Genomic DNA, 27,770 nt, shown 5'->3' with positions numbered 1-27,770 from the left:
GGCTACCCTTGTACCAAGTCCAGAAGCTTCAGTTAGTACAAAATATGGCAGCCAGATTGGTCACTGCTGTGTCCAGGTTTGACCATATAACACCTATCTTGAAAGATCTTCACTGACTGCTCATTTGCTTCCGAGTACAATACAAGGTGTTGGTCACTACCTATAAAGCCCTACATGGCTTGGGCCCGAGTTACTTGAGGGACCGCATCTCCCCATATGATCCGCCCCACACACTCAGAACATTTGGGAAGAACTTACTGATAATTCCACCTTCCAAATATGTTGCCACATCCCAGATGGCCTTTTCAGTATTGGCCCCACAGATGTGGAATGAGCTCCATCTGACAACCCCCCTAGAAACATTCAAAAAGAGGCTTAAAACTCTTCTTTTTTGTCAAGCCTTCCCCCCTGAAGAATGAAGTTATCTACCCTGTTGCCAAAGCTGCACCCTGGAGTGCAGCTTTGTTGCAGCTTCCGGATTCTTAGGATGCATGCATCATTTAAACAGCATACCTCCAAAGAGACTCGAAGCAGCTTTATTTTGGCAGTCTGTAACAGGCCAATGTAATGAATCTCAAACTTCAATACAGAATTTGAACCCATGTTGTTAATACATGGACATCATATATCTCAGTTTTCATCTGCTGAGGAATTCTTCTACAGGTGTTTACATATATCTGCAATATTTGGTGGAATTTCAGCATTTCCAATGCATTGCATTAAATCAGCATAGCTATAACCATTGTTAGAAAGAGCATTAAAACTCTATTGGTTAAGTTGGTATTTAATAGTGGATTGTCAACAAAGTATTCTCTCTGATTCTGGAGACTGCCAACAACACAGAAGCATCTTTGGCTCAGTCAAATGAGAAGGTCACAAAGTGCTGTAATTTCCCAGTTTTTATAGAGGTTACAAACAGCTGGCATATCTCACCTCCAATAAGAAGACTGATTTAATTCTTTCCAAAATGAGAAGCTTTGGGAAACCAACAATGACTAGTTTGGCTTCCTGCCTAGATTTCATACCAACCATGTATAGGTTTTCCTTGGAATCAGCTGATAATTTCCTTTTGTTCCTTTCTCGTTGCTATGTCCAAATGATTTGACTTTTTAAAGTGAATTTTGTTTTAGTTGCTTGACATGAAATGCAATCACAATCTTCAGGCCTGTAAATTAAAGATTTTCCTGTATTTTATTCCAAGATGTACCATTTAAAATCTTGAATTCTAACATATGTTTTAACTCTTAAGTTTAATATGCAAAACACAAAAAAAGCAAAAATATTAATATTACTGACAGATTTCTCATTACAGTAGACAATTTGTTTAATAGCCTCATCCACTCATCCTGTTATTTCTGCACTTCTAACTGCCAAATAAATGATTTCTTCTTGTTGTTTGAAAGTTGTGCTGATACAAAATGGCTGTAAGAAGGGAGACTGTATTCCTAATGGTTGGTAGATACTTCCTAATAATACAGCTCTGTGGGATATTCTGAGCTCCTTCTCTGGAATGAATGATAAACGGTATATAAATAAGTTATTGCAATGGCTGGAAAGAATGCCTTTATCAGCAGATAACACTTCTCACAGAAGCTAGCATAATAGCAAATGTATAAATGTATATGCTTTTCAAATAATGTTTATATTGCTATACATGCAGGCATAGATGGAACCTGTTAATGGGATTGTTATCATCACCCAGGAAGGAGGTAAATGGTTGATGGCATTACAGTTTTGTGAGCTTTTGCTGTTGCTCAACATTTTATAACAGAACTGTGTATTTAGTGAGGAAAAGACTGTTGACTTTTGAAGTGGAGTAGAACTTAACTTGAAGTCGGTCAAATGCCCATTCTATAGTGTGTCTTTATATAGACAGACAGATAGTGTGTTAGTGCAATAAAATGTATGGAATAAAGTGTATATTATACATACATAATACTAATATTTGAGTATATACATATAATAATCTCTGAGCCTTTTATCATGATGCTAACTTCAGTTCCTCTCTGTGACAGCCTAACATTTCACAGCATACAGTTTTGCTTACATATGTAATGTTCTTATCTCTATGAAAAAAATTAAAATCCTTCTGATAATGTGCTGTGATACAGCCATTAATTCATGCTTCAGTGGCACTGGTGCACCTTGGAATTATGCATCACATCCAGAGCAGCACTTAAAGGCTGCTGCATGAATAATGCTGTGGCAAATGATCAGCTTGTAAATAGTGAGCAATTTGGATATCTTATAAATTGTGCTGTGATACTCTCATGCCACCATCGGCCCAGGCATACGTTGTCCCTGCCTCTTAATTGCTACAGTAGCCAACATTACATTGATGCTCCTTCATTAATCCGCCTCCAAATTGGTACACTTCCTCTGTCAGTTTTGATCGATGTGCTGCTCATAAAAGCAAAAAATGGAGAGGCCTGCCTGGAGCAAGTTTTCTCACATTATTTTCCTCATTTCCAAAACATATGTGGACCACAGTTTCATACACAACATTCATTTTCCACATGAGATTACATGGATGTCTTCCTGTCCCTCCCATTTATGTTCACGTAATGCTCACTCAATACAGTCTTTACTTGAGGAACATCATACCAGAAAATACCTTTGTATTGTAGTGTGTTCACAGAGGAAAACAAGGAGAAAATAATATTTAAACTGCTGGCATGATATTTAGTAAATGTGATTTTCACTATAATTTTAAAAAATAGCTTGCTGTCGCTTAAGAGCCTGAAGATAAAGAATTCTCTTTAGACAGCCATAACCTGAGTGAAGTGGTTTTTTCACCATCATGCCTTGTTGAAATATGCTGGTTAAGATTGCTACATTCACTGCTTTCAAGGAGTAGCCATGTTAGTCTGTTGCAGCAAACAGAAAGACCTGTGTGATATGTTAAAATAGAGATAAGCAACCTGATGTCATCTGCATGAATTGCACTACCATTATTAATTCCAGTCACCATGGCTAATGGTCAGGAGTTCTGTTGTCCAAAACATCTAAAAGACGTCATGTTGCCTATCTCTGCCTTAAAGACTAATAGATCTCATTTGTAGGGATATAAATCTCTTTCAGTTCACACTGTTCAGTTCACAAATAATGTTATGATTTTCCTCTTCACTGTGAAAAATTTATCAAAAACTGCAGTTTTTGAAGATTACTCAGTCTTGAGAATAGTTGTTTTGTGCAGAAAAAAGTACATAGGGTTTCCCCCCCTAGTAAACAGCACTTTTGTTTAAAAATGAGCAATTTTTCTGTTTTCTGTTCAGAAATGTTATTTTCTGCATAGAAAGTATTGTTTTCTGTGTGGGAAACCTGCTTTTGCATTTTTACCACATACAATAAGTCCTGAACAGTAAAGATTCTTCCCTTATTGGATCTGTCTTGTCATTGTTTCCTATCACTCAAGAAATTTTTACCATTTTTTGTAATATGCATGAAAATTCTTTCCATTCTTACTCTTGTGGTCAAAAGCTCTGTGAACTAGAACCCATTTCCTTAGATCTGTGTGAAGCAGGTGTGTCTGTGCACATGTGTGGCCAGAATCGTGTTGGAGCAATATGCTAGAAGTTGTCACTTTTCTGAGGGTTGTGTAGAGGTGGTGAGGAACAGCACAGACAATCTGCTGTCTCCAAGCAGCCTGCTCCAATAGTGCCTTATTTCCTCATAACAGCTGTACCATCAGTGTGTGCCAGTTATGCCAGTATAGTTGTGTCACCAATAAGATACCTGCCAGAAGGTACAAATGAAAATAATAATAATAATAATAATAATAATAATAATAATAATAATAATAATAGGATTTATTTATATGCCGCCCAATCACTGGGAATCCGGGCAGCTTACAACAGAGGGGATAATAGATGGTTCCCTGCCCTCAGGCTTACAATCTAAAAAGACACAACACAAAAGGAGAAAGGGGTGGTGGTGGGGGGGAGGGGATCAAATATCACAAATATTAGTAACAAGTCTAATGTGTCTGTAGAGTCCAACTCTAAGATAAGTACATAGAGGGCCCCTTCGAAACACAATTGATGTAGCTACTCTGTGGTTTTGTTATGCTAACCTATGATTGTAAGAAAGAAATCTAGAATTCCAATTAACTCTGAATTCAATATAGCATTTAAATCAGATACGCTGATAAACTTTGTCCTTCAGTTTCACACTGGGGACTCCCCGTGGTGAACTGTGCTGATCCTGAAGTCAGCAACAGAGTGTCTGGGGGATTGTCGCTTGTTTGAAGCTGTGTATTGAGAGATGTGATTCTTGGATGATCAGATCTCTGTGTATGTGTGCATGTGCATATGTGTACATTTGGGCTAAGCATTTGGCAGGAGAAGCAAGAAAAATCAAGCAAGTCCAGAGTCAGGTTCAGTATGCAAGCTTCAAGCATGTCATGTTTCAGGTCCTGACAGAACTTAGCTACCAAGAAGAAAAAGAGCTTATTCCAGGGGGGGGGGGAGGAAAATAAAAAAAAAATTCATTTTTTTTAAAGAGATGATTTTTTTTGAGTGTCAAGAAACTCTGGCAACAAGAATCATGGACTATCTTTGAAGTTCAGGATATGTTCTGTGCAAAATTCACATATGGTTATTTTGTGAAGGGAACAGCATTTTTGGCACAGAAAATGATATTTTTATGTAGAAGTATTATTTCCTATGAAGAAAAAACTGTTTTCTGCAGAATAATGCTGTAATTGTGGACTTCATTCTGTACAAAATGTGCACATGGTTGACTTGCATATAAAGCAGCATTTTCTGCACATAAAATAATATATTTTTTGTGTGTAGAAACATTTTCTTTGCCAAAAATTCTGTCTCTTGTGCAGAAAATGTGCTGTCTGTGCAAAAGAAACACATAAATAGGTCCCAAATCCCAAATTAGCTACCCAAACCATGAATTATTAAGATTTTTTCATAGTGGGAAGAAAATTTCTAAAATTATTTGTTCTGTATTATCTATATTTAATTTCTTTGGCTAGAATAACATATGTTAAATATTGGAAGAAAAATGAAATACTAGACATTGGAGAATGGTTAGTAAAAGTAGTTGAAATGATAAATATGGATTCTTTAACAGCTCTGCTTCAAAACACACTATTGGATGAGATAGAAGAAAAAAAGGGTACATGATAAAAATATGGAAAAATATCAAATAAAACAAGGAGAAAATCAATACTACACACACACACAGACACACACACACACAATGTAATATGCAAATATAAAAATAGACATTGGACAAACAAGATAAGCAAAGAAGCATATTGATATATTTCAATTATGATTTAAAAATCAAAATATAGATTAAACAGGAGGAAAGATATAATAGTTTTCATGGAATATACCATATAGAAAGAGTGAATGATATTTACAGAAAAGATAAGGTGAACTCAACCAGGCAGGAAATTTCAATTTAAGCTTCAATTAATTGAATCAAGAGAATGAAAGAGAGGAAATGAATGCTTGTTTAATAGTCATAGTGCTTTATCGGTTTGTTTTAGATGTTAGCTGTTTGTTAATGATTTGTGGGATATATGTTAAATGTTGTTTCTATGTATTTGATTTAAATAGTAATAAAATTTAATAACAAAATGATAAAATTATTTGTCCTTTGTTTCAAGTAGAAACTTAGGGAATACATCCCTACATTCCAGTATGGTGAAAAGAATAACATAAGTAGCACCTTGGATAGTTCCATGTGAGGCTCTAGTTGGAGACTCACAAGAGTAGACCCAAATGAGTGCTTCTTCTTCCATTACCAAGAATAACTGGGCCTGTTTCTGTTGGCAATTGCCTTTCTCATCCTGAGAGAACATGCTAAATGGGGAATCTGGGAACTGTAGTCCAAAAATGTAATGTCTGCACACTCTGCTTGATATTTCCTCCTAATTCATGGATTCATTCTCTAAGGCTGGTTAGTGAAACTCTAAGATCATGAAAGACTAGAATATTCTCTGTGTGATAAATAAGCAGCCAGCTATAGGAAATCAGGTGACTGTACATTTCAGCACTCATAAGCAGAAATCTTGCCCACGCCCTAAAAAGAACACATTATTGAAATATTTTCCTGTTCCTTCATCTCTATCTTTCAATCATAAATCATTCTAGTATTGATTCCTCCCCATTCTCTCATCCACACCTGCATACACCTGCACAGACATTACATCTACTTTTAACATGTGTCTTTGGTAAGTAGTCACTTCTTTACGGTATGAAGCTGTACTTTTTATTTTTGCCTGTAATGGTCAGGGCTGTAATTCACTACTTTTCAAAGGGATGTAACAGGGTTTTTGCCTGTTACTCATTACTGAATATATTCTCATTCAGTCTGAGTAGTGAGATAGGAAGAGGGATAGCTATAGTGTGCTACATTTTCTGAGGGGTTGTGCAGGCAGTGTTAAGCAGGAGTCAGCAACAACAGGGAAGAGGAAAGAGAGAAAGAGAATAAGGATATGCTAACATTAGCTACTCCACAAACTCGGATTAGGGATATGATTTTTAAATGTTTTTAAAAGGTTGGCTTGCCTTTTCTGCTTTATTCCATTCTGCCTAAATGAAAGAGATTGCTACTGCTGTGAGAAAAAAGAGAGAGAGAGAGAGAGAGATGGGTATGTATGTGTATGTGTGTGTGCAGCTTTCCATGCTGGCAGCTTCAAACATCAGCACAGGGTGTGCACTCTCTTATATTTACTGGACTGGTGTGAGCTGTGTGAGAGATTTTAGAGTTTAGAGAGGAGGGGGATGTTTCTTTGCATATCTGAGGTGGCTTATGTGATTTAGAGCAATTATTTGGGAGAGGGAGATGGGAAATGAAGCCGAATTGAGTGAATGATTTCATGAAGTCACCCAAAGCATCTGTAAGCAGACATATGTTCTTCTGTTCTCTGTTTATGCAGTTGAGTGGGGACAAGAGTCCAGGAAGGGTGGTCCAATCAAGGTTATGATGTTCAAAAGGAGGTGGGCATTATCTGCCTCTGAAACTGATTGTGTTTATTATTTCCTTGTAATAAAACCCACTGAATTATAAAGTGTAACATCTACCATACAGACATGCTTGTATGAAATACATTTAGCTGCTTTTTTCAGTGATCCCTTATTTTCAAGAAGCAACCTCATGCTTGCAGGGTTAATACATACAGTTAATTTTATCACTTTATTTCCACCACCACAATTTTGCTTTTCAGTCTGAGCTACAGTATGTGTGCCATTGAATTGCATGTCATCTGAAGAAATGTGTCTGTTTATAGAGAACTCCAGCCAACCTGGCACTTTTGGTGTATGCTATTTATGTTGGATGTGCTAAGGAAAGATTGCTTTGTGGTGTCTTTGGCATTTTACTCCAAATTTCCAAAATGCAAAATCTGAATTGACCTCTTGGGGAAACCAGAGAACCCTTTTCTGTATTTTACAATGGCATGATAGTGAAATAATTCATTTGTAATAAGCAAACCACTGATGCACTTTCCAAATCAGAGTAACAGCTACTAACTGTTGAGTTATCAGAGTAATAAATAAGTTTCTTTTTAAAGGTAGAATTTTTTCCTTCTTGAGTAGCTACTTTTAAACTATCTACTTTTAAAATGTGGCATCTACTTCTTACTATTAATAATAGATCTCCATTCATCACAACTGCAGTCCATCCATTTATTCATGCCACTCTTGTTAGCTTAGCAAAAATGCACTGCACCTTTATAGTATGAAATATTTTTTTAGAGACAGGTGGGTGGGGACTAAGGGAAGTGCTATTTTTTTTTGCTGGCGCCCCATTTCTGTTTACTCCCTATGTTGAGCAAATTCATATCAGTGGCTGATGGTTGCTGTATCAATTGGGCAGTAAATCCAAACTTTAACAGAACTGTCCAAGGTGTTGAATCTCATTATTAAAACAAGGTCAGTCTGAAACTTCCATTGGTTCATATGCACCAATTATTTCCCTGGTTTCCTGGCATCTGGGGTAAACCACTGGTTTTGCTTTTGGGGGGAGATGCTGGGGATGCCTTAAAAACAGGGTGAGTTAATAGAATTGCCTTCAGGGCTCAATTATTTTCCCATGGTTTCTAGAAGTTGAATGTCCTCAGGGGTGGTAGTAGTGGTGGATGCATCTTATCTCTGGGGCAAACCATATAAATACATAATGGTTTAATGCAACACACATAAGATAACTTGCCATTTCACACGCTGGTCAGGATGCATTTTGGACTGCTGATAACAGAGTGATCTATTTATATTCATCTTGCACATCTGGAAGAACGAACATCTCCTTGTCTTTCTAAAACAGAGCAGGACAGGCTATTGTGGAGTAGATGAATCCAATTTGCAGTTGTGGTATGGGTTTCTTCAGTTGGACATTAAAATATATATCCTTCTTCCCTCTTACGAAACTTTGAAAGAAATGAAACTGAGTTGGTACCATTATTACTATATTTTAGCCCACTTTTCTGTGCCAGATATCTGAGTGTTTACAGTACAATCTTATGCATGTCTAGTTAGTTGAGATGTAAATGCTACTGAGTGTCTGATTATAGCAAAGGTGGGTAACTTGTAGCTCTTCTGATTCTTTTGGATTCCAATTCTCATCATCTGTCATTATTGGCCATACAAGTAGAGCTGATAAAAGTTGTAGTCCAACTACATCTGCAGGGCTACAAGTTGTCTACCCCTCTTATATAGGGTTGCAACCTCACAGTGCAATCCTGTACATGCCTGCTAAAAAATAAACAAGATTAAAGCCAATGTGATTTATCCCTAAATAATGACATCATGACCCTGGACTCTGAACCCAAGGGTCAGTTCCGAGCTTGGCCATGAAACCCACTGGGTGACCTCAGGCAAGTCACATGCTCTCAGCTTCAGGGAAATGCAATGGCAAACCTCCTCTGAACAAATCTTGCCAAGAAAACTTCATGATAGGGTTGCCTTAAGGACACCAAAAGTCAGAAATGAATTGAAGGCAAACATCACACACATTCAGAGAAATGCCATGATAAACCCGCTCAAATGTTCTTTGCTTTAAAAAATCCTATAAAATTGAGGGGGAATCCATATAAGTTGACAGGCAATTTGAAGGCATATACTTTACTTTTAAATGCAAATAGGACTGCTGTTTAAAGGCAAAATCCTGTACCGGTAAAGTATGTAATGGTAAAATTCCAGATGATGTTCTGGTAGTCTTTCCAGGCTATTCCAAAGTCTGTTCTGGTGGTCATTCTGGTTGATGGTGGGTGCAGGGATGGAGCTATAGTTGCAACTCTGGCCCTGTGTGGTGTTGGCAAATGGGAAACTGCTTGCATGTGGGGATACTAGACAAGTCCCTTACCCGAGTGTGTAAAAAGTGTAACTTTCTTCTGGAGAGCTATGCCAGTGTAAGATCTCAACAAAATTCTAGTTTAGTAGTTTCTATCTATATTACCATTTAAATGTATTTGTTTTCATTTATTATTGCTTGTATTCATATTTATATATTATCCTATTTTAAAATTATTATTCTGGTCTGCTGGCTTATGAGCAAGGAGGTGTCAGGAATGTACAAACGTTTATAATGCATAAAGCCAATGAATACAATTTTTCTGAGTATGAAGTATTAATTCCTGGTTGACAGGCCACCTGCAATTTTACACCGAGTATCTTTCTTTTTAACTAACAGAAACAGATATCACATAAAGTGAAAGAAATTATTTAATTTGTACTAGACTGGGGTGTTAATTTTAATGATCTGCCTCACCATTTTTGATTCCATTCCTCCCTTTCTGGAAGTAGATTTACATATCTGCCAGCTCCATCCAGGAAAAGTGTGTTTTTCAGGAAACTGCCAAGCTTATGGCAGCTCTGCCAATTAGGGGTTAAAAGAGGTCAAACAACCAGAAGAGCAGAAACTTGTTGATTTTGATTATCTCTGTCATAGAACCTTCAGGACATGAAACGATTCAGAGTTGCATCAGCATCAAGAGGCAGTTTAGCATATGAGTTAAAAAGAAAAGAAAAGTGTATGTTATTTTGTTAGGGGTGTGTGTGTGTGAGAGAGACTTTGTTCTTTTTTTGGCTAATTCTGTGCTCCTGAGTATTGGACAGACCCTAAAATTAGGGATCTTTCTCACATTTTCAGGCCTGAAAGTAGAGCATGCAGATCCTCAAAGCCTTTGTAACTTGTCATGATTAATAACCCTTGGTTTTATGTGCTATATCTTTGTTTTTTCCTCTGTATTCTTTTTAACTGTGTGATTTTCTTATTTCCTTCTCCCCTCCCCCCCCTCAAAAAATATTGCCTCATGCAGTGGGAAGAAGTCAGTGGCTACGATGAGAACCTCAACACAATCCGTACTTACCAAGTGTGCAATGTCTTTGAGCCCAACCAGAATAACTGGCTTCTCACCACATTCATAAACCGAAGGGGCGCACACCGAATTTACACGGAGATGCGCTTCACCGTGCGGGACTGTAGCAGCCTTCCCAATGTCCCTGGTTCCTGTAAGGAGACTTTCAACCTGTATTACTATGAGACAGACTCTGTGATTGCCACCAAGAAGTCAGCCTTCTGGACTGAGGCCCCCTACCTCAAAGTAGACACCATTGCTGCAGATGAGAGCTTCTCTCAGGTGGACTTTGGTGGCAGGTTGATGAAGGTGAACACAGAGGTGAGAAGTTTTGGTCCTCTCAATCGCAATGGCTTTTACCTTGCCTTTCAGGATTATGGGGCATGCATGTCACTGCTTTCGGTGAGGGTCTTCTTTAAGAAATGCCCCAGTGTGGTACAGAATTTTGCCATCTTTCCAGAGACTATGACAGGAGCAGAAAGCACATCTCTTGTGATTGCACGAGGCACATGCATTCCCAATGCTGAGGAGGTGGATGTGCCCATTAAACTGTACTGCAATGGTGATGGGGAGTGGATGGTTCCCATTGGCCGCTGTACCTGCAAGGCTGGTTATGAGCCTGAAAACAATGTGGCCTGCAAAGGTAAGAGGATAATTTGTTGCAATGTGATTAGACGGCTGTTGCCTACTCAACTAAGGAACTTCCTTGAAGTCATGGAAATAGAACAGTTTCAAAGTTCCTCTTAAGGAGCTGACTCTGAACTACATTTTGTCAGTAACATCTTGTAAAACTGAACCTTTGTCGATGCCAACATGATTGGTATTACCTGGTTAATTACAAGTTTACATATTTTGGTTATTCTTTGATAGTAGTAGCTCTGAACTAATGTCTGTCAGTATCAATTTCTCTTGTGCAGGGTTCTGAAAACTTGCCCTTATGCTTTGTCTATTTCAATGTAAATCTCATGTTCACAATTCAGGATTATGTGGACAGTCTCCTGTCAAAGCAAAGGCTCTCCTTGTAGCAGGAAAGTAATGGAAACATACAAATACTTTAATGCTTGAATGGGCTTTTCAATCATGAAGTTTGTATAACTTTCTGTTTGGAATATAAGACTTAACTCATATTATTTTGTTCCAATACTGAAGAATCTGCTTTATAGCAAATGAACAGTTCTTCTGTGTATGGTGAGTAGCCTAGGTGCAACTTTACGGTCTCATGTATAGGCTTCTGCAGAAATGTGATTGTGTTGGCACCCTTTCCCATATCTATTTGGCATATGGCTTGGAAGATCAGATTTCTTGTGATCAGTATTTAAGAAAGGGCTATTGATGGAATAAATGGGACTGTGGCAGTACCAACATACAGAAAATACCACTCTGCATTTTCATAAAACTCAAGAGTGACCTTAGCTCTGTCCAGGGAGAAGTTAACATAACCAAAACATCTCAGCCAACATTTTATCCTATCTGTGCAGAATAATAATACCCATCTGACAAAATCAAACTCAAGGCAGCCTCTGTTTGATTGATCCAGTGATCCTGTTGTGTCATGTTATGACATGATGCTGTTGTGCTGCCTATTGTGTCAGGAGGGCTGACCTGCTGGCCTGCTTCACAGGTACGGTGGAGGATATGAAGAGCTCCATTAACTATTATGTAAATATGCTTATTGCTGTTTCATTACTCATTGCAAAGAAGAAGAATCAGGAATCAAAACCTCCCTGTTCCTCTCTCAAAATCTAGAGTGTGGATAGTAATTAGATATTGTATTTCCCTTTATAGGTTCTATTTTAGATAAACACAAATTAATTAAGGTGCATTATTCTTTTGAACATGAACTGGGATACTGGTAAAAAGAGGTGACTTCTCTAGAATGAGTAAAAATCTTGTCCAGATGGTGGAAAAGTGTGACGTTTTCAGTTTTGTCCAATGTTAACACAGATATTGTAGGCGCTCTACATAGGTGGGGAGATAAGAATATGTAGAACATACATTTAGGGAATTTCAAGCATTGGGATGCAATCTGTCATTGCAGATGTAAGGCTGCATACTGGTGATATTTCATTGCAAATGGGTGCTGAGGATAGAACAGCTACATGCCCCAGTAGCAGTTGCTGACTCAGCAAAGCAATGGCCTGTTACAGACAGCCAAAATAAAGCTGCTTCAAGTCACTTTGGAGGTATGCTGTTTAAACGATACATGCATCCTAAGAGTCCAGAAGCCTAAGGACTGGAGTGCAGCTTTGGTGCAGCCTCCAGACTCTCTTAGGACGCATGCATCATTGAAACACCATATCTCCAAAGTGACTCGAAGCAGCTTTATTTTGGCTGTCTGTATAGGGCCAATGTATCCACTCTAGAATTTAATTTGGACTTTAAAGGAGCTGTCCAGGTGGGAGACAGGATTCAACACTGGAGGGATCCTGGAGAATATGAACTAAAAGCCATAGTGAAATCACTGCCCTTCTGGCATGAAAATCACCAGCCACCATTGTATGTTGCAAATGTCACATCTGTCAAGTGAATGATAAATTTATATATGCTGATACATCGTTGGCCATGTGCCCAACACCACACATTCTGAACACTCATCTCAGAGAATGTTTGCAGTGTTTATAGTGAAACTCTGAGAGAAGTGCCTGCAAGTGTTTGGTAAATATTTCAAGTAACAAAGACATGTACTCTTCTACATGACACACTATGACCTTATTTTCTCATTTACACTTCTAAATTTTCTCTAAAACAACATCCTGCCAACACCATCTTAATATTAACAAATATACTGCTTTGCTTTTAGCACATTTTCTAAAAAGAATGTCTAGCTACTGGTGCAGTTTTTTAAAAGATGGAAATAGTACCTCATGAAAATGAGTCCAAGGATTAAACAGAAGTAATGTAACAGATCATTTGCCCCATATTGACTATTCCTCAGATGAATTGGACTAAAACAGCCATCATCCCCAGCCAGCATACTAGTTGGTGGTTTAGGACATTTTAGTCCATCACATCTGGAGGGCATGATGTTGGAGAAACTGCAACAGATCCATGATTGTGTTTTCCAACATATAATTTAAAATTTATAGCACCAATGTCTGTGAGTCTGCTTTTTATAGGACCTTGGGGAGGAACTGTGAAGCTAGATTGGTGCTATAGAATTCACTTCCAGAAGATGTAATGATGGATACTAATATGGATAGCTTCAAAGGGGACTGGACAAATTCATGGAGAATAAAGCTGTCAATAGTATATGTATTCTATCCAGTAACATTATACCTCTGTAGGTGAGTTGTTGCACTTTTACATGCTTTTGAACTGCTAGGTTGACAGAAGCTGGAACTGCTGATGGGAGCTCACTCTGTCATGTGGTGCTTGGGCCTTGAACTGCTGACCTTCTTGCAATCATCAGTGTCTTAACCACTTAGCCACTGTGTCCCTGTATAGGAAGATACAAACTAGCTTATGGCTTCATCTGGTTGGTAACTGTGCGAACAGAATGCTAGGCTAGATTGGTCTTTGGTTTCTCTCAGCCCCATTCCTTCTTACTTCTGTTTATTTTATCTTTTGTCCTAGCACTGTTTTTCCAGTACATATTATCTCCTCTTCTACTCTGAACTCAGCTGGGAGCCAAAGCCCCAGACATAGTAGAGCTACTCACCTTGATAATGAGACCATGGCGGTGTAGAGACTGCCCTTTGGGGCAGCCTGTACCTGCCCCTTTCCCCGACGGATCGGGGCCTCAACTGCCACAGCGGCAGCCCTGAGGCCCCAATCCGCTGCTTTTCCTGGCCGCGGGGAAGCAGTAAAAGGCCCAAGGACACCCCAACAGCGGCAGGGAAAGGGAGAAAGGGGCCACTTGGCCCTTTTCTCCTTTGTGTCGTTGGCGCAGCCGTGTAATGGCTGTGCCAGTGACACAAACCCAGGAAGGCGCTCCAAAATGGAGTTCCTTCCAAGAGGGGAAAAATAAAGAGGATATGAATAGTTATAGACCCATCTCTCTTCTAAATAAAGACTATAAACTATTCGCAAGCATCCTTTCAAACAGATTAAAAACAATATTAAGAAATATAATTTCCAAAGAACAATGTGGATTTGTTCCAAATAGACAACTAAAGGACAATATAAAACAAGTAATAGATACAATAGAATATTACGAAGTACACAACCAAAAAAAAACTGGCCTTGGTTTTATTAGATTTCGAAAAGGCTTTCAATAATTTGGATTGGAAACTAATGAAAATGATACTAAAACAAATAGGAATTGGAGTGGAATTCCAAAAATGGATAAATGCGATATATAGAAAACAAACAGCTAAGATAATAATTAATGGAAGCAGAACCAAACCAATAGAAAAAAAAAGGGGACAAGACAAGGATGCCCTCTCTTCCCAGTGTTGTTTGTGATTACTTTAGATATCTTTATAAGGAGAATAAATGAGGCAACAGAGATCAAAGGAGTCAAAATAAAAGGTGATCAATATAAAATTCGTGCTTTTGCAGATGACGTTGCTTTATCAATAGAAGACCCTATTTCTTGTATTTCAGTATTACTAGACCACATTAAAGAATTTGAAAAGATAGCAGGTCTAAAAATAAATCTAGATAAAACAAATGTGATTACGAAGAATATGACAAGAGAAGAAGAAATACAAATAAAAGACATGACGGGTTTCAATGTGATGAAAAAAGCAAGATATCTAGGTATAATAATAACAAAGAAAAATGCAGTCTTAATTTGGAATAACTATGTAAAAAAGTGGGAAGAGATAAAGATGGAGATGAAAGAATGGAAAAATTTGAAATTATCTCTAGTGGGGAGAATTTCGGCTGTAAAGATGAACTAAATTCCAAAAATATTATTTTTATTTCGTACCATCCCTGTGATTAAGAATCATAAACTCTTTGCAGAGTGGCAAAAACAGATCTCAGAATATATATGGGATGGGAAAAAACCAAGAATAAAACAAAATTATATGCAAGATACAATGGATAGAGGAGGGCTGGCAGTTCCTAATGTAAGAACATATTATGAAGCTTGTACTTTAGAATGTCTTAGCGCCAGGATTAGATTAAGAGAAAAGGAATTATTAAAACTGGAGGGTCATGATTTAAGATTCGGATATCATGCCTACATGTTTTATGGAAAAGTCAAAGTTAATGCTGCCTTTAAAAATCATTTTATAAGAGCTTCTTTGATTAAAACTTGGGAAAAATATAAAAGATGGATTAGCCCATTTACCCCTCTCTGGTTATCCCCCCATGAAGCATTGTTTAACACCGATGTCCAAAAGAAATAAAATTGGTTGACTTATAAAGATGTATTAATAAAAAAGGGAAAATAATTTGTAATGAAATCTTTGGAACAGATTAGAATGGACAGTCACAAGTGTGACTGGTTTTTATATCATCAATTGCAAGCTAGATACAAAATGGATAAAGGAACAATGAAAATGGTGGAGAAACCAACAAAGTTAGAAGAAATTATGGTACAAGAAAAACCTGCTGTATTATCTAGATTATATAAGGCATTCTTGGAATTTCAAATGGAAGGAGATTTAGTAAAAGAAAATATGATAAAATGGGCAAAGGATTGTAAAAAAGCATTGGAATTAAGACAATGGGAAATATCATGGGGGAAAAGAATGAAATATACAGTTAGTCAGGATATTAAGGAAAATTTTGTAAAGATCATGTATAGATGGCACCTCTCTCCTGAAAAATTATGTAGAATCTATGGAAAAGGACAAAATTTATGTTGGAAGTGTGAAAGGGAAAGAGGTACCTTTTCCACCTATGGTGGGAATGTGTTCAAGCAGAAAAATTTTGGAAAATGATAGCCAAAGGAATCAAAGATATATTAGATGTGGACTTAAAATTTAGAATGTTGGAGGATAAGATAGAAAAGAGCTATGGGAAAATAATTTTTTATATGTTGACTGCTGCTAGGGTAATGTTCGTGAAATATTGGAAATTAAAAAAAGATATTGAGATAGAGGAGTGGAACTGATGGAAACAGGCATAATTTCTGAAAGATTAAGAGAAAATACAAAAATGATTTCAGAAATAGAAGAGAAGAAAAAGCAGGATAAGAAGAACTGGGAAAAAATGTACATTTATATAAAGGAGAAATGGCCAAACATACAAGATAAAATATAACAAGTTACTTACGAATGTAAGTAAGCTTAGATTAGAAGGAATTGACTAGCTAAAGAACTTTACATTGTAAAAAAATAGAACAAGATAGCAAGAAGGGTAACGGGTGAAGTCATAGAAAAAATTGGAAATAAACATCTGTAAACAGATATACACAGATAAGCAGTTAGAAAATACAGTGAAACGGTAAGGGTTTAGACCAAGGAAGTCTTGTCAATGTCTGTCAAGGTCTTAGGAAGAATGAAGCGGAAAGAGTGAAAGGTATTTATGTTGGGTTGGGGAGGGAGGGAGGGATGGTGGATTAGGGATGACTGTGTATTGTGATAAGATGCCTATGTTATATATGTTATATGTTTTATGTTATATGGTTTAGGTAAATGTTATTTGTTTTGTTTTGTAATAAAATTATATAATAATAAAAACAAAACAAAATGGAGCTCCTTCCAGTGCTGCAAAAAGGGCACCAGAGGCGCTCTTCTGCAACACCAGGACATCATGTCTGCACCACTCCGTTTGGAGGCGGTGCAGCCGTGACGTCGTAATGCTGGTGCCCATGTAGAATGGGCACAGCCATTACAACGTATTAGGGTTGCGGGGCATCTGGAAAGGACACCCTGAGGCAACCCTAGTACACGTGCAGGCTGGTGCAAAGCACCAGTCTGTACAGCGCCCATGTCTCCTTGCTCTTGTTCAAGCATCTCGTAGCAGTAGACAGGTGTGCTTGAGAAGCTTATCAACAGAAAATAAAGGAGATATTCATCCCTATTATTTGTCCCCAACTTCTGGTAATGAGTAAAGCCATATTTGTATGACTGTTCAATCTCCCAAAAGGTTCTCCAAAGGTATTTCTCCAGTTTTAACTTCAGTATTCTTATCTAGTTTAAAAAGAACATGGGGAGGCTTTGTACTGCAGAAACACCAGTGATGTTTATTGGGTTTAATAACTGAAGTATTAGTTTATTTATGGTTAATTTAAGGAAAAAGAAACAGAAAAATAACAGGAATAGTTTTCCCTGTGCGTGTATGCATGCATATTTGTGTGTGTGTGTGCGCGCGCGCGCAGTGTTTTACAGCCATACTGTAATGCAATACAACCATAAAAAGACTTTAGCGATAATTGATTACTATATCATTTTCTCCATCTAGTGCATCATGAACAGGTGCTGAAGTAAATGGAAAACAAATAATATACAAAGATTAAATATGAATAATGGAGAGGAATAAAACTGATGGAGGAGAAAAAGAGGGGGGAATTGGGTTAGTATTGTACTAGGGTCTAACAAAATGGTGGAATAGTCTTGAGTCTTCCAAGGCCTAGCTTACTGTACTACAAAATCTAAATGGAAGCTTTCTGTGCTTTTCGTGGCCCGGGGGGAGGGGGGAAGTTATGGTACCCACATAGAAGGATGGGCAGTGTTCCTGGACAAGGATGGTATACTATAGCTTCTCTTGTACACTTTTCTATTGGTCAGGATGTTACATTTTCTGCTCATGTTGTCATATTGTTATCTAAAGTGCTAGGGGAATGAATTTAGCTCAATAGAAAACAGCAAGAGGGCTTCAGGTATTGCTTTAAGGCCAGGATCTAACTTATATAGAACAGTTTCAACCCCAAAGAGCTCTAGACAGCAGATTCCAAATTAGTTTAGTTTTATTTATAACAACAAAGGGGGAAATGACTTTCACATAGACACACACACACACAAGAACTAACAGTGTAAATGTGCTAACAGACAGTGAATTAGAGGGTTTTGCAGCAAGCAATACTTTACCAATCAGAGGATGCAGTGGATGAGTCCTGCTCAGCATACAGCCTGGATTTGGGTGGGTCTATGTTTGCCAGTGAGTCAAGAGAGAAATGGTGGCTGTCTGAACTCAAGTGAGACCAAATTGTAACTGCCCAAATGGGCTATATTTATAGGGTAAAATGTGTCCTGAGGCAGATTGTTAGGAGTTTGAGTGAATTTCCAGGACGAAGAATGGCCAGAGATGTGTGGAAATGTCTGGACAATAAATGCAAGCATCTTACACAGAAAAGTATCATCTCCAGATGGCAGTGCCCTTTGATTTCCAATTTTCAGCAAGTACCTGGAATGTCATCCACGATCATACTCCTGGATGAAGGGATTATGCAAATTCCAGCTTCAGTTGACATATCCTGACTATGTGTGCTAGCACTTTCAAGTAAAGTCTACCAGATCTCCATATTTGGGCAGGCTGTTTTCCTTGCACTGGCATTTCCTTGGTGACTACTTGGCAAAACATCCCTTTAAATATTAAACAGATATCAAAAGTTGACTAAGGGTGAAAGAGGGCTATTTGTCTGACATATTGGTCAGTATGGATAGAAGCTTCTTCCCCACCATTGTACTCTGACTGGGGGAGTCTGATGCATTGTATAACTAAACCAAAGGTGTACAAACTTCATGCAAGGCAAAATCTGGAATAATGTTAACTTTTGATGTTAACATTAGGAAGGCTCCTTGAAATGATACCCTAATTTTATGGGAAAGTTCTATTGGCACATGGTCTGCTGCACACATTGTACCTCTGCAGGCCTTATGAAATTGTCAAGAATAAAACACAAATTAGGAAAGCCTCACCCAGAATTTGGAAAAGTTCTTTTTTGGTTGAAGGCTTCTGGATATTTTAGTCTAAAAATAACTTTTTTAAGTGTCCCTGCCCTAGGTGTCCCCTGCAATTAGTTCATCACTTTTTAGAGAAGGCCTTTCTGGAGAGTCCTTTGCACATATTAGGAAAAGCAAATAAAACAAACATGCAAGAAGAAAGAGTACTCTAGTCTTGCCTCACTTTGATACCTCTTTTTTCACATGGAGAGTAACTTTCTGAAGTGGAGCATCTCTGCTGTCTGTGTAAGTTCTTCATGTGACCAGGCATGCTGATTTTTTCCTCAGGTTCTGGGTTGTGTGAAAAGTTTCCATAGAGACAGGAGGCTCTTCTTCAGAAAGCTGCCCTTTATATTAAGTAAGAAGACAGCAATGGCAGACTGCCTCTCTTTCTCACATTTTCATTTTTACCTACTTTTCCTTGTAGGACTTCATTATAGAAGCTTGGTCATGCAGTTTGGAAGTCTGGGAAATCAGGACTCCAGATTGTAAGGAAGCCATGTTCTTTAGAAAGTAGTGTAAAGGGTTATGGAAACTATGAGAGAAAGGGAGAGTTTCTTTGTTCTGCATGGTTTTACAACATTAGAATAATGCTATGTCAGGACTGACTTATTCTGCACAATATTTGCATGTGGGGTGTTTTTGGTGAGCAGAAAACACAATTTTTGTGCAGGAAACAGCATCTTAAAAACAGAAAAGGACATTTCCTGTGTGTGAAATGTTGTTCTAAGCATGAATTGCAAAGATTCCAGTCGGTCTAGAATTCTCCTTATCAAGTTGTCCTGTGACTCACAAAGCATGTTTTTTAGCCATTTTCCATTTTTAAAATGTTCTTTTCATCACTATCCTCAACACATCAACACAACCAACATCTGCATGTTTTATTGATAATATAAGGATGAAGCTAGGAACATTTTGGGGTTTTTTTGAGGTTTCCATAATTTGGCAGAATCTTCTCTGGACTAAAATACTTGTCTTTTCTCTTGGTGAAGCATAACATACATACACCAAGCACAGTAGGTGGCTGATTTACCAAACAGATGTAAACAATCTATAAAAAAAATTAAAAACCTTTTCATAGACGTATAATGTATGGCCACTTTCCCCACTAACTTCCCTAGCTCTATCTTTTCATGTTATGTTGATTGGAGACATTGAGACGGAAGGATAATTTCCTTCTGAGTGAAGTATTTTCATGTTCAAAAAGGTCCAAACCCCACACTTAGATGGGTTCCATGATCTCATGTCAATAAAAGAATGCCAGATTCAGATACTAGGAAGAAAAGCTGCTCATGTAAGTTTAAAAGTGTATTTTTTAAATTATGATTACAAAGAGAGAGAAAAAGAAAAAAGAGGGAAAGTGGAGAGTACATAGGATATAACATGGATTAGGCATTTGCATTAATACAACCTGACATTATTTCCAAAAACCCATTTTCTTCTTAGTGTCTATGAAATGCACACTCTAAGACTTCTGTTGTCATGCCATCTATGGTATTACTTTCCGGTGTCTTAAGTCTGAGGCAGGTGCCTTACTCTACCTAATGGATTATTTCTGTTCTTCTTTGACTGTAGTGACTTGCTAACCTCCTTGAATTCTTGTACCCAAGGAATGTCTGGAATTTCTGTGTGATTTAAAACCTCCATAATATAGTACTGCCTAGACAGTGATGGACAACTGCAGTCCTTCATATCTTATTGGACTGCAAATTCCAGCAGACCTAATCTTTATATAGTGGAGAACCATGGAAGTTTTAATTCAGCAGACCAATGGAGGGCCACAGTAAATATCTCTGGTGTAGTGGGATAAGAAGCATTGTGAGACAAGATTACAAAACGAAAACTATAGCTTTTAAGCTCTGATGCCTTTATAACCAAATCATGGCAAACTTATAACTGCCTCTCTCAGAACCTCTCTCAGCCAGCATGGCCCATGGCCATACTTATTGGTGAATTTTAGGATTTATACTCCCCAAAAATAACATTTCTAGGCTCTGTTGTTAAGTGTTGTCATGTTGGCTTTGGCTTATGGTGACCCTATGAATGAGAGACCTCCAAAAGTCCTTGTTAACAACCCTGCTCTTGCAAACTCAGCGCTGTGGCTTCCTTCTCTGAGTCTATCTGCCTTTAATGTGCTCTTTCTCTTTTCCTACCAGAAAAACAAAAACAGAACAGTGAATGACTGTGGAAAGAAGTGATGTGACCCCCTAATTTGATAAGTCTTGAGACATATGTGAATATGACTTCAAATACCTTCAGAAATACTAGTAATTTGGGACCTACCTCTTATTGTAGGCTGACTGTGTGGTCTGAACTGGACCCAGGATTTACAGGGTTAAAGCCCTGGGACTTTTTCATAGGCAGAGATGATATTAGCTGCATGATTTTAACTGCAACCCTCCCAGTAACAATGTATTGTTATGAACTCTCCATGTTATATTCCATGACTTGGTCTCTGGTAGGCAAAAATCATTAGCTTTACAAAAGATCTGCTCCTGTGAAGCTGTAAACGGAAAGAAATGACTTTTTAATATAGATCAATGTAGCCAACCGTATTTGTGGTCTATCTAGAGGGGTGTTAGCCTAGTGACTGTCAAGATGAGAGTGTGAACTTCACATTTTACCACTACTGTCTGATTCTGATGTTTCTCCTTTTCCCTTTCTGCTTGAAAACCTATTGCCTGCCCAGCCCTGCCTTGGTTGTTTGTTAGCACTGAGGTGCAGGGACTGTGGTAAAGGGAAATCAAACAGCAGATCAATCCCTTGAAGGAGGCCATGCAACAGCTGCCATATGAACACAAAACTCTCCAAAGTGATATTTGTGATTTCTTAGCTTCAAAGGGCTGTGCGTGGCTGCGCTGGCTGGCTGGGCTTCTTTCATCTTTCTCATTATTTCCTGAGAGAAGCGGCAGGAATCAGAACAAGCCTTGATTGGTTCTGATTTAAATGGAACTCTGGGAATGACACTCTGATTCTTTCCCTTAATTGGAACTGTTCTCCCTCTTGTTTTGGGCTTTGCCATGCGTGCCGTCAATTTTATACTGCCTGCTGGTATCCTCAGAGGGGATGGATTTATAAATATGGAAATTGTGTGATTTCTTCTTTTCTGTCACTGCTTTCTGAGTTTATATTAACATTGCTCAGATTTTGCTTTATGCCTGGTGGCTTTACTTACATTTTCCATCTTTTGAAAATAGGATTTCATTTTAAAGTGTTCAGTCCAAAGTTGCTAGAAGGCCAGGCAATGTGAATTTTGGAATGTGGGACATGGTCGCATCCAGATACTACCCCAAGGAGTTTTAAAAACAGAAACAGTAAAAATTCAACATCGATCAGGTAATACCTGGTTCTGTATAGTCTTCAAAATTGTGAGAATGTGAGAATAATATTTTTTTCTTTATTTTAAAAATAATCTTTCCAGATTTTTACTTTTAGACATTACTTCAGGTTTCCCCAAACAAGTAATAGTATTAAATATTTGGGTCTAAATCCATACTAAATCCAACCTGTTAATCCCAGCTAGAATGGACCTGTTTAAACAGTTGTTGTTGTTGTTTGTTGCTATGTGCCTTCAACTTGTTTCTGATTTATGGTGACCCTAAGATGACCCTATCATGGAGTTTTCCTGGCAAGATTTTATCAGAAGGAGTTTGCCTTTCCTTTGATTCTGAGAGTGTGTGACTTGGGTGTCCATGGCTGAATTGGGATTCAAACCTTGGTCTCCAGAGTTGTAGCCCAGTGCTCAAAGCACAAAACCAAACTGGCTCCCTTGAAATAATTACTGAATGGAAAGTGAATGCATATGCAAATCCTGTGTGAGTCACTGGGTCTACTCTATTTGGTACTATCAATTGGATATATGGCTATACACACTTATAATTTTTAGCTCTGTTAAATCTTTTGTCAATGCAGATTGTGTACACTCTACAGAGTCACTGGTAGCAGCACAGGGTTGCTTGTTGATTACCTTTAAGATTACCTCTTTCTCTAGGAGCTCAAAGGAATTGGCATGGTTCTCTCCCTCTTCCATTTTTCTTTGTACACAGTGGCAGCTGGTGGCTTCCATGTCATTGGCGTGCTGAATCTGAACTTTAGAGGAGCCAATTTAGTTTGTTAAAAGAGTTCAGCACCTTGGATAGCTGCTTTAAAGCACCAAGAGCAGCTTCACCACTCCACTGACATGGAGGCTACCAGCAGCCACTGTAGTTTCAACCACCCTGTTAGGGCAGGTTGAGAGTTATTGAATTTTCCAAGTAGGGTTCATAACTGAATAAGAGTTTGAACTTATGACTGTACAATGATTTGATGTGTTTAAATCCATTGATATGGCTTCTAAATATTTCAGAACACTGAAATTAGTGGCTGCCATGTGTCCTAAATTTAATCAGCTTTTTATTAGCATTTTGATGTGTTCATTACTTTATCTTAGAGATTGTGTGTGTGAATGTGTGTTCAAGTTGCTTGTTGATATATGGCCACCCCATGAATTTCATAGGGTCATTTTTTTAAAAGGCAAAGAATACTCAGAAGTGATTTTGCCAGTAAGTTACTGAATTTTCTTCGAAGGTATGTTTTCCTCTTTTCCATTTGACAGTAGAATTCTGTGGTTAAATCACCACAAATGATATCGTACATAAATTTCATTATAATTTAAAAGGATTTTGTGTGTGTGTGTGTGTGTGTGTGTGTTGATCAGAAGGGGTGTGTGTATGTATCTTGTAAACAAGATTGCAGTATAGTATCCAGTCACTAGATGTCTCTTTGTGCTCTATTGAATTTATACAGAGGGTGTGTCCTTTGTAGACAAAAAGAGAAAGAAACAACTCAAGGTTTGAGGAGACCCCTTTGTTTTACAAGTACAGATGAGTATAAAGACTTTTGTACATTGCAAAGGGATCAAGCCAAGATTTTGGCAGACTCATGTCTGCAAATCATTACTTTAATAGAACAGCCACCTGCATTTCCATTTTAAAAAAGGAGGAAGACACCACCCAGTACATGTAATTATACAATCATTATACTAAACAAGTGGGATTCTCTGCTTGTGAATGCATTTCCAAGACCTTCCAGTCTCCAGGGAACAAGGGAAGGCGTGAAAGTATAATCTTCTTAAAAGATTTTATTTGTGTTGTGCAAAGAAGACTAAGAGTGTAAAGCTGACAAAAGGGCTTCCACTCTGGGTCACCCTCTTCCTTTCTTTCCATCTGTCTGCATTTACCCCATGTCACTGACCACACAGCCTCAGCATCCTACACACTGCAGTGCAATTACCCAATGCTGCATATCTGCACAAACCAAATGACTTTTTCACCAGTTTAATCCAGGGCCAAAGGGTCTTCTTTAAACAGAACAACAGAAAAAGGGTTTACTAGCTCATTCTAGACAACTAGCTCTTTTAAATATAAATTGACATTCATCTCTAGTTGCCATTCATCTGTAGGCTTTGTGCTCCCCCTCAATGGAGATTGCTTGTTTGTTTCTGAAGATGGAAAAGGTTACTCTTTTGGAGTAAATAAATACAAGTAATTAGTAGCATTTTGAGAGAGGCAGTGATCCAAAGTTCTGAGTAGTTGCTTTTAAGAATGTAACCCCAGCACTAGGTAGGTCTGTTTTTATATCCACATATTGTACAATATAGGGACTTATCTAAACCATTTTTCTATGTTCCCTCTCCCACCTTAGTTATCAGAAATGGCATTGGAAAACCTACAATCACATATTCAAATCACAAAATGCAAGTACACCTCTGTTGGACCAGGAAAAGAAACTCAACTCTGAACAATTGGGTAACTTCATTGATAAGGACAACCAAAGTGTCACAAAATAGTGTGCAAGCTTTTGAGTTCTCCAGAGTTCTTCATCATGCTAGATGATAATGGTTTAAATCTGACACCACAGTAGATCTTGGGGTGTATGGGGGCACATAGGAGGTTGCATTTGGGTGGGGATTAACACCCCCCCACACACACACACTTCTGCAGCATTCCTATGTTTCAGTAGCAGAGACCCAGTATTATAGTTCTCATAAAAAGGAGGGGGTTGGGGAAAGGATAAATAAATAAATAGGATAATGGATGTAGCTGTGATGTATGCATTTAGACCATATGTTTTTAAAGTACAACCCATGTGCTGCATGTGTCTCACAAGGCTCCAAAATGTGATCCTTGAAGGCTGCTTGAATTTGCCTACTCCTCTAAGACTCCCTTTTTTAGGTGAGACACCCCCTCATCCTCCTGTGACTGAAAACTACTTCAAAATATGGTGTAATAAGGAAATTAGCTAAAATTGAAACTGGAAGTGATGCGACATGTTGGGCACACTCATGAAGCCTGCCAAAGGACACATGCAGGTAAAAATTGGCCCTAACATCCCCACAGTTGCCCACCATTGGTTTAGGGTCTGTAGAAATAATGCAGTTCGACACCACTTTAACTGCACTAGCTTTATCCTGGGATTTGTACTTTTACAAGGTCTTTGGCCTTCTCTGCCAAAAAATGCTAGTGCCTCACCAAACTACAAATGCCAGGATGGTGAATGGAGTTTGTAGGTTGGAGCCATGTCAGTTAAAGTGGTGTCACTGCATCAGTGGTGTCACTATGTAGCGGACCACACCAGCTGACACCCTAAGGAGGGTGACACCACTGCTCCTCCAACACCTATTCTTTGGCTATTTTAAAATGCTTTAAAAGATGGTGGGAGTGGGCTGAAGCTCATTGGGAAGAGAAAGGAGAAGCCCCATAATGTTTTAAAATGAAAATTTCAAATTTTCAAATTTATTTTTTAAAAAAATTAATTTAAATTTTTAAAATTCTTTTTAAATTTTATTTGAAAATATAACATTTTAACCAAATCTTCACTATGCATACGTAATTACATTTAGGTTGCACATATGATATTGTAATTTGGAGGTATAATTTTAATTTTGCTACTTGTTTATGTCACAACTACTAACATTACACTCAGTAGTATATGAGAATGATGGCTTATGAGTAACATTAATGCAAAAAAAAAAATTGCTAAGGATTCTGTATGGATGAGTCAAGGGGGGGTGACACCATGAGTTACCGCACTGGGTGACACCAACCTTAGGGATGCCACTGCACTGCATTATTTCTACAGATGCACCCTCTGTCTCAAGCTGGTGATTGCAGACTGAATGAACTGGTTATCTAGCTGCTGTAGATATCTAAGATGATGATGCAGTGCCTGGCTCTTTATGTTTTAGAAAATAAAGTCCTGCTATTACTCATATTAGTCTTCCGCCCTAGTGCAACATAGGCTGTAGGACAGGCAAAAAATAGTGGTATAAAGAAACATGACATTCTTTATATAAGCAAAGCTGCAAATTAATTTGGGGTGGTTTACAGGGTAGCAAAGTCAATTGAAGGCAAACTGTGTAGTTATTAGCTAGTGGTTGGAGGGAATAGAACCCTTGGCTTTCTTTCTTCTCTGAATTCCTTTATCACTGATTGTATAAGAATAGAGAAAGCACAAAATGGAATTAGAGGTTGTACTTACTGTTGGCAAGGCCACAACCTTGCAGTTGGAGTTCTCTGATAATAATGACACTCGCTGTTTTCTCACAATCATTATTATTTTTAGTCACTGACATTTGTTTGGTAACTATTTGGCTGCAATATGCAGTTGACCATCAGTTGTTTTCATTTATTAGCTTATTTGTTTTTTTATAGTGCTGTGCATAGCTGTTTATAGAATATAAAAGCACAAGTCTCTGCCCCAATGAGCTTACAGTCTAAAATTTAATGTAGGGGGAAAAGATAAACAGGCAAGCAATACATGGTTGTGTGAGTTTTACATGCTTAGGTTTTTCTTGCTCAGGCATGGGAATGAGGAGGTTGTAATGATGTCTTCGTGGAAACGATGGTGTTTTTTTTTTTAAACTGAAATCAAATAATTGATGTGCCATTCACTGCATTGTTAATCTCACATTTCCACTAAAATAAGGTTACCATACATCCTGCTTTTTCCAGATATACTCCCTGTATCAGAGGTAAAATTTATTTCTGGGATGACTTTTAAAAATGTCTAGGGATTTTCAGAATGTCCACTGCTTCTTTGCCACTTTCCCTCAAAAACCATCTTCTTATTACTATTTCAGTGTCTCCATCCGGAATTTTAGAATCATAGAGTTGGAAGAGACCTCAAGAGCCATCCTGCCATGCAGGAACACACAACGTACTCCTGACAGATGGCCATCCAGCCTCTGTTTAAAAACATCCAAAGAAGGAGACTCCACCATACTTGGAGGCGCTATCTTCCACTGTTGAACAGCTCTTACTGTCAGGATGTTCTTCCTAAAGTTGAGGTGGAATTTCTTTTCCTGTAGCTTGAATCTATTCCTCTGGCTCCTATTCTCTGGAGTTGCAGAAAACAAGTTTGCTCCACCTTCAATATGACAGGAGCCCTGGTGGCGCAGTGGTTAAATGCCTGTACTGCAGCCATTCACTCAAAACCACAAGGTTGCGAGTTCAAAACCAGCAAAAGGGCCCAAGCTCGACTCAGGCTTGCATCCTTCCGAGGTCGCTAAAATGAGTACCTAGACTGTTGGGGGAAAATTAGCTTACTTGCTAATTAGCTCACTTGCTGTTCACCGCTATGATCTTTGGAATAGCGGTATATAAATAAAACAAATTCTTAATTATTATTATTAT

The 27,770-nt window shown here is 38.1% G+C and overlaps 1 protein-coding gene across 4 annotated transcripts in view; it reads left to right on the top strand.

The window, feature by feature from the left end:
• The window catches only part of EPHB1 (EPH receptor B1), a 585,803-nt gene that overhangs the window by 303,421 nt on the left and 254,612 nt on the right, over positions 1-27,770 (top strand). For all 4 annotated transcript variants that reach the window (XM_042457579.1, XM_042457578.1, XM_042457580.1 and 1 more), the window contains exon 3: positions 10,280-10,961. In XM_042457579.1, coding sequence (XP_042313513.1) covers positions 10,280-10,961 — 682 coding nt within the window. The remainder of the gene's footprint in view (positions 1-10,279; positions 10,962-27,770) is intronic.

Source organism: Sceloporus undulatus, chromosome 3, assembly GCF_019175285.1.
Source record: "Sceloporus undulatus isolate JIND9_A2432 ecotype Alabama chromosome 3, SceUnd_v1.1, whole genome shotgun sequence".
Lineage (NCBI taxonomy): Eukaryota > Metazoa > Chordata > Lepidosauria > Squamata > Phrynosomatidae > Sceloporus > Sceloporus undulatus.
This window is presented reverse-complemented; position numbering and strand designations above follow the sequence as displayed.